At 47.4% G+C, this 12595-nt stretch overlaps 1 protein-coding gene across 7 annotated transcripts in view; it reads left to right on the top strand.

Moving 5' to 3' along the window:
• The first annotated feature begins 6169 nt into the window (after nucleotides 1–6169).
• The window catches only part of MFF (mitochondrial fission factor), a 38023-nt gene continuing 31597 nt past the window's right edge, over nucleotides 6170–12595 (top strand). For 2 of the 7 annotated variants that reach the window (XM_054040445.1, XM_054040447.1), the window contains exons 1-2: nucleotides 6171–6333; nucleotides 9844–10009. In XM_054040445.1, the coding sequence (XP_053896420.1) occupies nucleotides 9972–10009 (38 nt within the window). In that variant the 5' untranslated portion in view covers nucleotides 6171–6333; nucleotides 9844–9971. Of the gene's footprint in view, nucleotides 6334–9660; nucleotides 9708–9843; nucleotides 10010–12595 lie in introns of all 7 variants that reach the window. The other 5 variants (XM_054040449.1, XM_054040450.1, XM_054040444.1 and 2 more) reach the window with 4 other exon arrangements.

The raw sequence follows: 12595 nt of genomic DNA on the forward strand, positions 1-12595 counted from the left end.
GCCGGAGCCCGGGAGGGGAAGTGCCCAGCCGGGGGCGCAGGGTCTGGAGGCATAGGGGCTGCCTGAAGCCCAAGCGCTACCAGCTTCACGGTTTGCCGGGCAGCCTCCAGACCCTGCGCCCCCAGTTGGGCGCTTCCCCTCCCGGGCTCCAGCTGTGCTGGGGAAGCGCTGGCCGGGGGCGCAGGGTCTGGGGGCTGCCCGGCAAACCGTGAAGCCGGTAGCGCTTGGGCAGCCCTTTTCGCGTGGCTGGGAGTGGGAGGGAGGAGGGGGTGGAGTTGGGACGGGGAAGGGGCGGGGCCAGGGCCCCGTGGAGGGTCCTCTTTTTTTGTTAAATATGGTAACCCTACTTTTGACTGAAAACTAATGAAAAAGCATGTAATGATTTGTCTTGAATGAGCCTCTTCACGCTGCACAATTACCCCTTGAATTTTGTGGGCAAGATTAACTCTTCATGTGGATGTAGATGATAATATTTTTCCTGGAATGATAATTTTTTTCCAGCTGTTACACACACACACATGACCCTTCTTATACCAGGCAATAAAATATTATGTTACCTTTAACAAGCTGAGTTACAAATATTTGGGCCTGTTATTTAATTGACTACACCAGCATTCTCAGCACCTACCCTTTGGACTCTTGGGCGTCACAGATCCCTTGTAGAGGAACAATGGGATTGATGCTGTGCCTGCCCCATGACGCATTGCAAACCCTTCCCAAAGCACCCTGCGGCCAGTTGCACAGTGGGCTAGCTACCACAACGCACTGCTGTCTTTGCCGTTGCAAGAGCTGCTAATGTAGATGTGCTCCAGCGTCACAAGGAGCACAGTGTGGACATGCAACAGCGATTTAATTCCAGCATTTTAATAAACGTGGTATAACTTGTGGTGCAGAAACTTGCCAGTGTAGACATACCCTAATTTAAAACCTGTCAGACGCTATCTGGTATGTTCATTTTAAATTCATTTTTAAAAGATTGTTGCCTTCTCAATTTTGATTGAAAATCTTTATGCATTTTGCAAATAAAGAAAGCTTTTAAAAGAAACTGCATATTTTTTACTGGCTGTAAGCAGGAATTAAAGAATCATCCCTCTGTTATTTGTATATTTACTCTCTTTCCTGATTTCTGGTTAATTAAAAAAATACTGGCTTTTTGTAAAGTCAACATTAATCTGCAGAGTCTGTTTGAAGAACAGAATGGAATTGTTTTTACTGTTATAGTTTTAAAATGTTAGCTCCAGTATTACATAATTGTTCACAACTTTATAATCAAATAGAGGGCCAAATGTTCAAAGATTGCTGTATTTCGCACACTTTAAGCAGTGGTACCAATGAGTATTTCAATTTTAAAATAGCTTCCAGTCAATAGTTAGAGTGCCTATTTTTCCACTAGTTTAAACAGGACTGATTTTTAGTTTTTTCAAAACTAATCCAGAACGAGTGGTTGGAAAAGTTTATTGGTTCTGAAAGCATTAGAGCTGGGCCAAAAACTACTGTAAGCCCCTTTTGCAACAGTCTTTCAATGGAAGTTAGGAACCTAAATAGCTTTGTGGATCTGGGCCTCAACACCTAATATCCTCATGGCTGCTAGAGTTAAAGATTAAGGGCCCAATCCAGCTTCCATTGAAATCAATGGGAGTACACCTGTACCCCGATATAGTGCTGTCCTCAGGAGCCAAAAAATCTTACCGCATTATAGATGAAACCATGTTAGATCGAACTTGCTTTGATCCACCGGAGTGCGCAGCCCTGCCCCCCCGCCCCCCTCCCCGAGCACTGCTTTACCGCGTTATAGCCGAATTTGTGTTATATCGGGTCGTGTTATATCGGGGTAGAGGTGTATTGCAGTGGCAGTGGGATGGAGCCCTAAGGCAATATACAATGTAACAGTTGCAACTGGTTTCTAAATGTAGCATGTCTCAAGATAGCAGCTGCTAAAATTACGGTTACCATACGTCCGGATTTTCCCGGACATGTCCGGCTTTTTGGGCCTCAAATCCCCGTCCGGGGGGAAATCCCAAAAAGCCAGACATGTCCAGGAAAATAGGGAGGAAGGGCCCGGCGGTGCGGGGCCGGGGGCCGGCGCAGTGCTCAAAGGGGCTGGGGGCCGGCGCGGGGGCGCGGGCACTTGGTCAGGGCCAGCGCGGTGCTCGGCCGGGGCCGGGGGCACTTGGCCGAGGCCGGCGCAGTACTCGGCCAGAGCCGGGGCCGGGAGCGCGGGCACTTGGCCGGGGCCGGCGCAGTGCTCGGCCAGACCCAGAGCCGGGGGTGCGGGCACTTGGCCGGGGGCCATTGCGGTGCTCGGCCAGGGCCCGGGGCTGGCACCTGGGGCCCAGGGCCGGCACGGTGCTTGGCTGGAGCCAGGGCCAGGGGCGTGGGCACTTGGCCGGGGGCCGGCGCCTCAGGGCTCAACCCGGGCAGGAGACGCCGGGGCCAGAGCCTCTTGACCTGGGCCGGCTGGCCGCCGGAGGGAGCCACTCGGCCAGGGGGGCCGGACTGGGCCACACCGCAACCCGCCCCAGCCCCAGCCCCAGCTTACCTGCTGCCTCCCTGTTTCAGGCTTCCCGTGAACATTTGATTTGCAGGAAGCAGGGGAGGGGGAGGAGCAGGGGGCGGAGTGTTCAGGGGAGGGGGCAGAGTTGGGGTGGGGAAGGGGCGGAGTTGGGATGGGGCCGGGGCCTCATGGAGCGTCCTCCTTTTTAAAAATTAAAATATGGTAACCCTACTAAAATAAAGTTGGAAATGAAACTAGGAAGACGATCAAGATGGTAGTAAAAATTATGTGATTTGAAAGTCCAATGTCCTGTGTCCTATGACAGTAAGACAGAAATGCTTTTCATGTCTAGAAAGCTTGAAATTTCCAGCTTTTCAATAATATAAAACCTTTATTTCTAGTCCTGTCTGATGTCTAGTGAGAGATCAGATTTTATACCTGTAACTGCCTCTGTCTCAATGTTTTTGGCACATGTGCAGGACTGAATATAGCAAGTGCCAGATCTTGGAACAATGTAACAGTCAGTGCTGCTTATGGCATTTCTTCCCACTCGGACATCTATAGCTGTAGCTGTGGCCATTAACCAAATCACAATTTTAGTTCATAATTTAGATATTGATGCTTTTGTATCTATCAGTTTAGAATTTTAGCTATTACAGTCACATGCTGCAACAAGATTTTCAGGCAAACCTAGAGTTACTCAGACCACAAGAAAACAGCTGGTCTTGAGCAGCTGCAGCCTGTGCTGTGAATAAGTAATTGCTAACCTCAGTAATGGCTGCATAATCTGGCCCTTACAGAGGTAATACTAAAACCAATATAATAAAATGATGTCTCTCTAACGTTTTGTGTACCCCTGAATAAACTGGGTTTTAAGGTTAGAGATAGGGTGACCAGACAGCAAGTGTGAAAAATCGGGACAGGGGTGGGGGGTAATAGGAGCCTATATAAGAAAAAGCCCCAAATAACGGGACTGTCCCTATAAAATCAGGACATCTGGTCACCCTAGTTAGAGAGTAAATGCATTAGTAGTCACATTTGGTTGCCATCTTTAATTTTGTGCTTTGATACCATGGTCATGAATGCTATAGAAATGCTTATGACAGGAAGAAATATAATTTGAACAGAAACTCCTTTGTAATGTGTATCAGTTAATAGATAAAACACACAGTGCAAACTAAGTGACTGGACCTGTGCCATAGCAGGGGTTCTGATGAGATCCTGAATCTGGTCCCGGTCTCATCACTTCTATATGGTCACCCAGAGCCAGATTCCACCCATCTCAATGTTGATGATGTTAGATCTTCACGTCTCCTCAATACAACCTTGCATCAATTCATCATAACATGAAGATATGAGAAGATGCTGAAAATGTTGTACACGAGCAGCTCTTTTTGCTGATAAACGTATCATGAGGATTGGTTTCAACTGGATTTCTATACAGTACTTGTTAGTATGACAATGGTTGTAGCAATTAGGGCAGGGTACAGGTAAATGGTTTCTGTATGAGTGTTCTACTTTTGAGACAAAATCATTATAGTGTAACAGTGTAATGTTTACACCTTTATGCTATGGTGTGTCCTCAAGTACTGGCGTAATACTGTACTGCAGAACCATTAAGACCCAACATCAGCAAGGCATGAGGTTGCATCGCAACAGCTCACACAAATCAGTCTTGAGAGGGAGCTGGTTCTGGGTTGACATGTACGAGTGATGGAAAATGGTAGGGATTTGAATTGAATATGCAGTATCCTACTGAGGAAAAAAAGACAATAAGAGCAAATTTAAAGCTCCCCACTAATAAAAATATTGATATGTCAATGTTATAATAATATTAGTTATGTATTGTCTAATAATAAAGAGATGCTTGTGTATGGATCACTGACAAAATTAATTTCCATCTTCCTATTGCACTATAGTTTTGAAATTCATTTTCTAAGGACTACTGGATACAGTCTGAAATTTGACCTTTCCATTAGAGGTCATCATAGAGCACTCAGTTTTTAATCAAATTTCAACTTTTCAGGGGCTCTTTCTGGTATATAAGGAGGTATGAGGTCTGCAATATGGAGAAATTAAGACATCTGAGATCATAATTTTAAGTAGTGATTTTAACTAAGAAAACTGGCAAAAGTATGTGAATGTGCTGCCAAAGTTGGTAGCTAAATCTGGCTAAAGAGTGGGCTGCTATCAGCCAGCACCATTATTTTGGCCCTGATCGTGCAATGCACACTACTAGATCCCCTACACATGTGGGGTGTCCCACTGATTTTACACTGCAAGATCAAAACCTATGTAACATTAATACCGAATTATTGTTATATTAGCAGTAGTAATATTAACTAATATAAATATAATCTTATTAACTTTGTTATATTACTGATAAATATTATGTTGATATTTTTGATAGGTATTTGTATTATGGTGGCAATATGATCAGGCTCCCATTGCTCTAAGCCCTTTGCATACACTCAGTAAGACTGTCCTTCTCCTAGAGAGCTCACAATCTGAATAGACAGGACAGATAAAGGATAGGAAGGGAAACAGCCAGAGAAAGGTGCAGTGACCTGCACAACTGCTGAGTGGTAAAGCTAGGACTAGAACCTTAGGGTCCTGTATCTGTGACTAGTACTCTATGCATTAGGCCATGCTGCTTCCATAGGCACTGACTCTGTGGGTGCTCCGGGGCTGGAGCACCCACGGGGAAAAATTAGTGGGTGCTCTGCACCCACTGGCAACCAAGCTCCCAGCACCCCGAGCGCACTGCAGCCGCACTCCTCCGCCTACCTCCCAGCACTTCCCACCTGGCCGCCACACAGCTGTTTGGCAGCATGCTGGGAGGGAGGGGGAGGAGTGGGAACGTGGTGTGCTCAGGGAAGGGGCAGGTTGGGGCGGGGATTTGGGGAAGGAATTGGAATAGGGGGAGGGGCGAGGGCAGAGGGTGGGGTCAAGTACCCATCAGTGGGAGCAGAAGTCGGTACCTATGGCTGCTTTTTTGTTCTTAGTAGCTGAGAAGCACTATGCTGGTATCAGACTGATAGAATTAATGTTCTGGTACTCATAAGTGCTGGAACTACGGGTGCGGGGGGAGGGTGGCCACAGCACCCCCTGGCTTGAAGGGGTTTCTGTTATAGACGGGGTTTACAGTTTGGTTCAATGGCTCTCAGCATCCCCACTATAAAAATTGCTCCAGCACCCCATTAGTACTATTAGTATATCAGGGTTGGACAGGACCTCAGGAGGTCATCTAGTCCAACACACTACTCAAAGCAGGACCAATCCCCAGACAGATTTCTGCCCCAAATGGCCCCCTCAAGGATTGCACTCACAACTCTAGGTTTAATATGCCAATGCTCAAACCACTGAGCTCTCTCTCTCTATTAATGATCACCACTAATGGGTCCACATTGCTGGTGATAGTAAACTATAACTAGTGATAGACATTAGGGGCATTCACTCAGCATTATCACCTAACACACTACACCGTCAGCGCTACTGACCAGCACTGTATAGGTAGCTAGGGGCCTGTGGCGGCAATTACGGCAATAGCATCACAAAGGCGCACAGCGCTCACGATCTGTCTGACCACAGTAAATATGGCTTCCCCATGGCTCGCTCTCAGTTGAAAGGCCAGAGAGTCACTTCCGCCCTTCTTAGGTCACGTGACATTACACGGCTACCTGCTCAGTGGCGGCTACGGCGGTTCGATGGGGACAATTCAGTCCGTTTTTCCGTCTAAGCGGCCCGGGCTGCATTGCGCTTCCTTATCACTGAGAGAGAGCCCTTGAGTGTCTGGAGCGCGAGAGGGGCCTGCCAGACGGCTTCCCGCCGGCCTCTGGGTGAGTCGGTAACGCTGGGGCCTGCTCCGCCAGACCCCCGCAGCCAGGGTGGGAAGATCCTAACTGTCCCCCCCAGCAATACACCCCCTACTCAGCCCCCAACCCCAACTATAGGGTCCACGGACGTACCCTCGCCTGTTGTAGCTCCCCCCAGCTACAGCCCCCCCCCCGCTACAGGCCCCCCCAGCGTTACGCCCGCCTGCTCTAGCCCCTCCCAGCTACAGCCCCCCCCAGCCTTACCCCCGCCTGCTCTAGCCCCTCCCAGCTACAGGCCCCCCCAGCCTTACCCCCGCCTGCTCTAGCCCCTCCCAGCTACAGGCCCCCCCAGCGTTACGCCCGCCTGCTCTAGCCCCTCCCAGCTACAGGCCCCCCCAGCCTTACCCCCGCCTGCTCTAGCCCCTCCCAGCTACAGCCCCCCCCAGCCTTACCCCCGCCTGCTCTAGCCCCTCCCAGCTACAGGCCCCCCCAGCCTTACCCCCGCCTGCTCTAGCCCCTCCCAGCTACAGGCCCCCCCAGCGTTACGCCCGCCTGCTCTAGCCCCTCCCAGCTACAGGCCCCCCCAGCCTTACCCCCGCCTGCTCTAGCCCCTCCCAGCTACAGGCCCCCCCAGCCTTACCCCCGCCTGCTCTAGCCCCTCCCAGCTACAGGCCCCCCCCAGCCTTACCCCCGCCTGCTCTAGCCCCTCCCAGCTACAGGCCCCCCCAGCCTTACCCCCGCCTGCTCTAGCCCCTCCCAGCTACAGGCCCCCCCAGCCTTACCCCCGCCTGCTCTAGCCCCTCCCAGCTACAGGCCCCCCCCAGCCTTACCCCCACCTGCTCTAGCCCTCTGTTATGCCCATCCCCCATTTGTTGTTCCCTGGCCTGTTACAACCCCCCAGCTGTGCCTACTCACATTCACTGCCTAGCCAGCTTTGCCCTCCCCTATCTTCTTAATGCCCATCCCAGTTTCTCTGCCACTCTCACTTTCTCTTTGCCTAGCTATTATCTTTTATACCCCCAGCTGGCCCATTTTCTTTTTCTCATGCCCTACCCCCCCCCCCCCACGTGTTTCCATTTTCTCTGCCCACACTATTTTAATTTAAATATATGAGCTTAATAGGGGGTGCTGCTTTTGGTAGCCCCCTTAGGGGCTGGATGCCCCTGACTTCACATTTTGAAAGATCCTAAACATTAAGGGTATATCTACATTGTGGGGAACCCTCTATCAACAAAATAGTTTTAAATGTCATCTTAAATAGTTATGAGACCTGAATGGTTAGGATTATTTAATACTCTAACCTGCTGGGCCTGTTTTTTCCCCTCTCATTTATGCCCCTGTAAATCAGGACACATTCAGCAGAAAACAGTGTTGTGATACCAGTATTCGCTCAGACTCAGGCCCAGTGAATTTCCATTTTACTCTCTTTTAACTTTAGTAATTGTCACTCTGTTAGCAGCATTATTTGAAGTGTTGCCTCTCAGTGCCAACCTGGATATTTCAAAGTAGCAGCTTATCAAACTACAGCCTTTTTTCTAATCTGTGCTAATTTTACAATACTTGTCTTCTACTAGAAAAATAAAGATGTTTGCTCGTAAAGCTACCTCTTTGCCCCAGTTGGGATCTTCGCTATGCATTGCAGCTTCAGAGCTGCTGCTGGCAGAGTGGCATTCGCTCTCTTGCATTCGTTAAATATTATAGGAACCCAAAGCCTCCCTAACATTTTTTCATTCCTTCTATGTATATGATGTGAAGAGGTGATGTGCATAAATAGGTCTTACACATGTATCATTATGAATGCATTTCAGTATTTATCCCTTGTGTGCAGATGACATGTAGCTCTGTTAATTTAGGGATTTGGGGCAAAAATCTGTCTGGGGATTGGTCCGGCTTTGAGCAGGGGGTTAGACTAGATGACCTCCTAAGGTCCCTTTCAACCCTGATATTCTATGATCCCCCTCCAATCACCCTGATAGTGCTTTGTTACGTCATAGCTTCTAATTCTAAATGCTTCAGTGACTGATGCGCTGACAGTTAAGCAATCCTCTGTGTCCCATAATACATCCTCTTAACTTTGCTTCCAAAGCCCAAAACTGTCATGTTGTTTATGACAAACTTTTTCTCTCCCTCATCTCTCTTGTCTGTGTCTGGCGATTGCCATATCATGGTATCCAAATTCATCCTTTGTTTAACTTTGTATATACACATCCATATACACTCCTTAATCACAAACTGCCGTTACAATGACTGTCCTTTTCAGGAGATCCAGAATGGGATATGCATGCTACTTTCTGGCTCCAAGAAGTCTGTGTCATATTGTATTGTCTCCTTGATCTACTTGATTCATGTTCATCTCCAAATCCTATTCAAAATAGCTCTCCTGGGTTCCCATTTACACTCCTGTGTGCACTCTCTCATTGGCCTCCTCTATCCCTGCTCCATGATTCTGTATAATTAGTCATGTTTCTATTTGCGATGATTTATCTTTCTCCAGCTTTCATTCCTCCCCCACCTTTACAACCACTGAGTTCTGTAAATGTCATCTTAAAACGTCCTTTTCCCTGTTGACTTTGAATACTGTTCAACCACTCAGATTTTTCCATAATGACAGTTCTGCTTTTCATTTACCATAAAAGAGCTAAGAATTTTACTTTTCTAATTTGTGCTTTCAGTTTGAGATCTCTTGATGGTAATGAACTTTTTGTTATTATTTTAAGATCTAATATGGCTTACAAAGTTGGTTTAAATATTGTCGCTATTTTACACAGGAAACTGAGGCACGGATAGGTCAAAGGTCACACACTAAATCAGGAGTGGAATGGGCATCTACATCTTCTGACTTAAGCCTCAATCCTGCAAACTGCTCTGTACAAGTGCACTGCCATTGGGGTCACTAAGGCTGTCTACATTGCACCTGAAAACAAGCCCCCTAAAAAGACTTGGGTTAGTGTGACTCACACTAGCATGCTCAAAAATAACGGTGTGGACATTGTAGCACCAGTGGAGACTCAGTTTAGCCATCCAAGCTCAGACCCAGGGGCATGCAGCTATTTTTAGCATGCTATCACAGGTTTGTCTACCCGGGCTGGGAGGCTCACTCTTAAATGCAGTGTAGACATACCCAATGTTTTGCACAGGTGCAGGAATCTGCCTACTATGGAGCAGGTTGCAGGATCTCAGCCTTAGGTCTCTGTGCTAACTATTCTGCTTTCTAATATCGAGCAACATCTTTTATTACAGACCTCCTCTTCTTTTCCCCCATACACATACATCTCTAGTTTAATTAGTAAGCTTCAGTAGTGTAAGGATTCAGCAGCTGAAATCTCACTGTTTTTCCTTTCTGCCATTTAGAAAATCAATGAATTCTCCAGAAATTACGTCTGAATCTTAAGACTCATGTGAGCATATTGAAGTATTGTATTTGTAGATACTTGGCAAGTACAGCCAGACTCGCATTATGAAACTGATATTTAGATTCTAAATATTTATGAAGTTGACTCTTCTAATGCTGTTCTTTATTTATTTTTTTTACAGCTGGAAGAGCAGTTGTCATGCTGTCTTATGTACAAAAACAGATCCAAACTTTACTGTGTTGTAAAGTAAACTGTGCTGCAGTGTAGTGATATTTGATTACAAAATTATAGCTGGGCAAATATTTCAAAATGAACAAAAGAACAAGCAGTGAATCACCTCTAGGGAGGTTAGTGAAATCTTATAGAACTCATCTGGTACATGTAACACTTAATAGATTGTGGCCATTTAACCAGGCTGTTGCCATAGGATACTCTTGGTATTTTTAAGTTCTTGTTAAAATTAAATACTTTCATTTGCATAGGGACTCTCAGCTCAAAAAGATCTTGAAGTGCTTTACTGCTTCTACTGCCTGAACTGTAGATGGCCTTTTGGGGTGTGGAAATCTCAGAAGACAGTATGTACTTTGGCCACAATACATGAGGCTACTTTATTGTAGCAGGAAGGGTAAATCTGCTCAATGAGACCAAAAGGGTGGGGTGGAGGGAGAAGCTAAAGTCTATGCATTTAAGCTGCTTGAGCAACTGGTGAGCGCCTGTCAATGAGATATGGACTCACTTCTGCTCCTGATTTTTGGGTTCTGTCAGTTCCTTCTATTGGAGCTGTACAACCTGCAGGAGTTAATACAGACAGCCTAACTCTGCATGGTTCTCAGCCCAATGAAGGAAAAGAAATGTAATTTTTTTGCAAGCTTGCATAAACCTGGGTGTTTTTCCTTCCCTGATTGCTGATGTGAGGTTTTAAATATAAACATATAAGACATAAACATAAGAATGGCCATACTGGGTCAGACCAGTGGTCCAGCTAGCCCAGTATCCTGTCTGCTGACAGTGGCCAATGCCAGATGCTACAAAGGGAATGAACAGAACAGGGCAATCATCAAGTGAGCCATCCCATGTCGTCCAGTCCTAGTACCTGGCAGTGAGAGGGTTAGGGACACCTAGAGCATGGGATTGCATCACTGACCATCTTGGCTAATAGCCACTGATGGACCTATCCTCCATGAACTTATCTAATTCTTTTATTGAATCCAGTTATAGTTTGGCCTTCACAACATCCCCTGGCAATGAGTTCCACAGGTTGACTATGCATTGTGTGAAGAAGTATTTCCTTTTATTTGTTTTAAATCTACTCCCTATTAATTTCATTGGGTGACCTGACCACTGGTTCTTGTGTTATATGTTTTCAGGTTGGTGGGATTCCTTCTAATTGCCAGGGCTATAGTGTGTTGGGGAATCCCCATCACAACCCTGAGTATCCCTGTATTGGTTCCAAGGGCGATCTTATCTCTGGCACACTTACATTTGTTTCCACTTCATAATTTAATCCTGTCTCCTGTGTAATGAAACTAACTGTCTTTTTGAGTCACCCAAAATACAAAACTCAGAGATTAATTTTGGTGGTAGGGTATGAATGGGACATGCGGAAAGGCATCTCTCCTATATATTATTAGTAAATATACCAATAACTTAGTTTCACTATAATTACAGATCAGCAATGGGCTGACTTCTCTATATGAGGTTTAATATGCAAATTAACCAAAGGTACCCAAATGACTTACAGATGCTTTCTTTTGAGAAACTGTCCCTATGTTTGGATTCCAGTGCTTGATAGCTTATGGAAATGCTCAGATATCCTTTTCCTTTCAGAAAGTTATTAAATTGAGAATGTGATATAAGTGAGTAGTCTCATTTGGGCCACTAGGATCTGTACTATCCATATTGTAAAAAACACCATTACTGTTAGTCTCATCACAGAGGCAAGAGAGCATGGTCAAGCAGACTGAATTCCCTTCATGCCCCTAGAGAGGGCCCTCCATCTCAGGGTGGAAATACTGTACTCTGGTTTGGCTCTGTGGGAAAACTCTTACTGCTTCTTCCCATGGTGCATCTGTTCTGCAGATGTAGGATTTCCACTTTCGGGAGCACTCAGATTGTATATTGTAGATATATTTTTCGTCTGTCCAGATCATCAGATACATATTAGTAAAAAGTCTGTAAGTTTACAAAATACACCTCTATCCCGATATAACTCGGACCTCGGGAGCCAAAAAATCTCACCGTGTTATAGGTGAGGCTGTGTTATATCAGGGTAGGGAGAGGAACCGCTCCCCGCCCCAGCTCACCTCTGCTCTGCCTCAGCTTCCTCCCAGAGCGTGCCACCGCCGCTTCGCTTCTCCTTCCCTCCCTCCTTCCCTCCCTTCCAGGCTTGCCGCGCCAATCAGCTGTTTGGCCCGGCAAGCTTGGAAGGGTGGAGCGGGGGAGAAGCGGAGTGGCAGCGGTGCGCTCAGGGGAGGAGGCAGAGATGAGCTGGAGCGGGGAGCGGTTCCTCTGCGCCCCCCTTTACTTGCTGCGGCCCTCCCCGGGGCCCCCCTGCTCTAGCTCACCTCTGCTCCACCTCCTCCCATGAGCACGCCGCAGCTCCGCTTCCCGCCCTCCCTCCCAGGCTTGCTGCACCAATCAGCTGTTTGGCGCCAATCAGCTATTTGGCCCGGCAAGCCTGGGAGGGAGGAGAAGCGGAGCTGAGCAGCGTGCTCGTGGGAGGAGGAGGCGGTGAGCTGGGGCAGGAGGGCCTCAGCAAGGTCGGGGGGGAGCGCAGAGGAACTGCTCCCCCCCCCATCTCACCTCCGCTCCCCCTCCTCATTGTCCCACGAGCCCACCGCTCAGCTCCACTTCTCCTACCTCCCAGGCTTGCCACACCAAACAGCTGATTGGCGTGGCAAGCCTGGGAGGGAGGGGAGAGAAGCGGAGCTGCA

The sequence above is a fragment of the Malaclemys terrapin genome, chromosome 9 (genome assembly GCF_027887155.1).
Source record: "Malaclemys terrapin pileata isolate rMalTer1 chromosome 9, rMalTer1.hap1, whole genome shotgun sequence".
NCBI lineage: Eukaryota > Metazoa > Chordata > Testudines > Emydidae > Malaclemys > Malaclemys terrapin.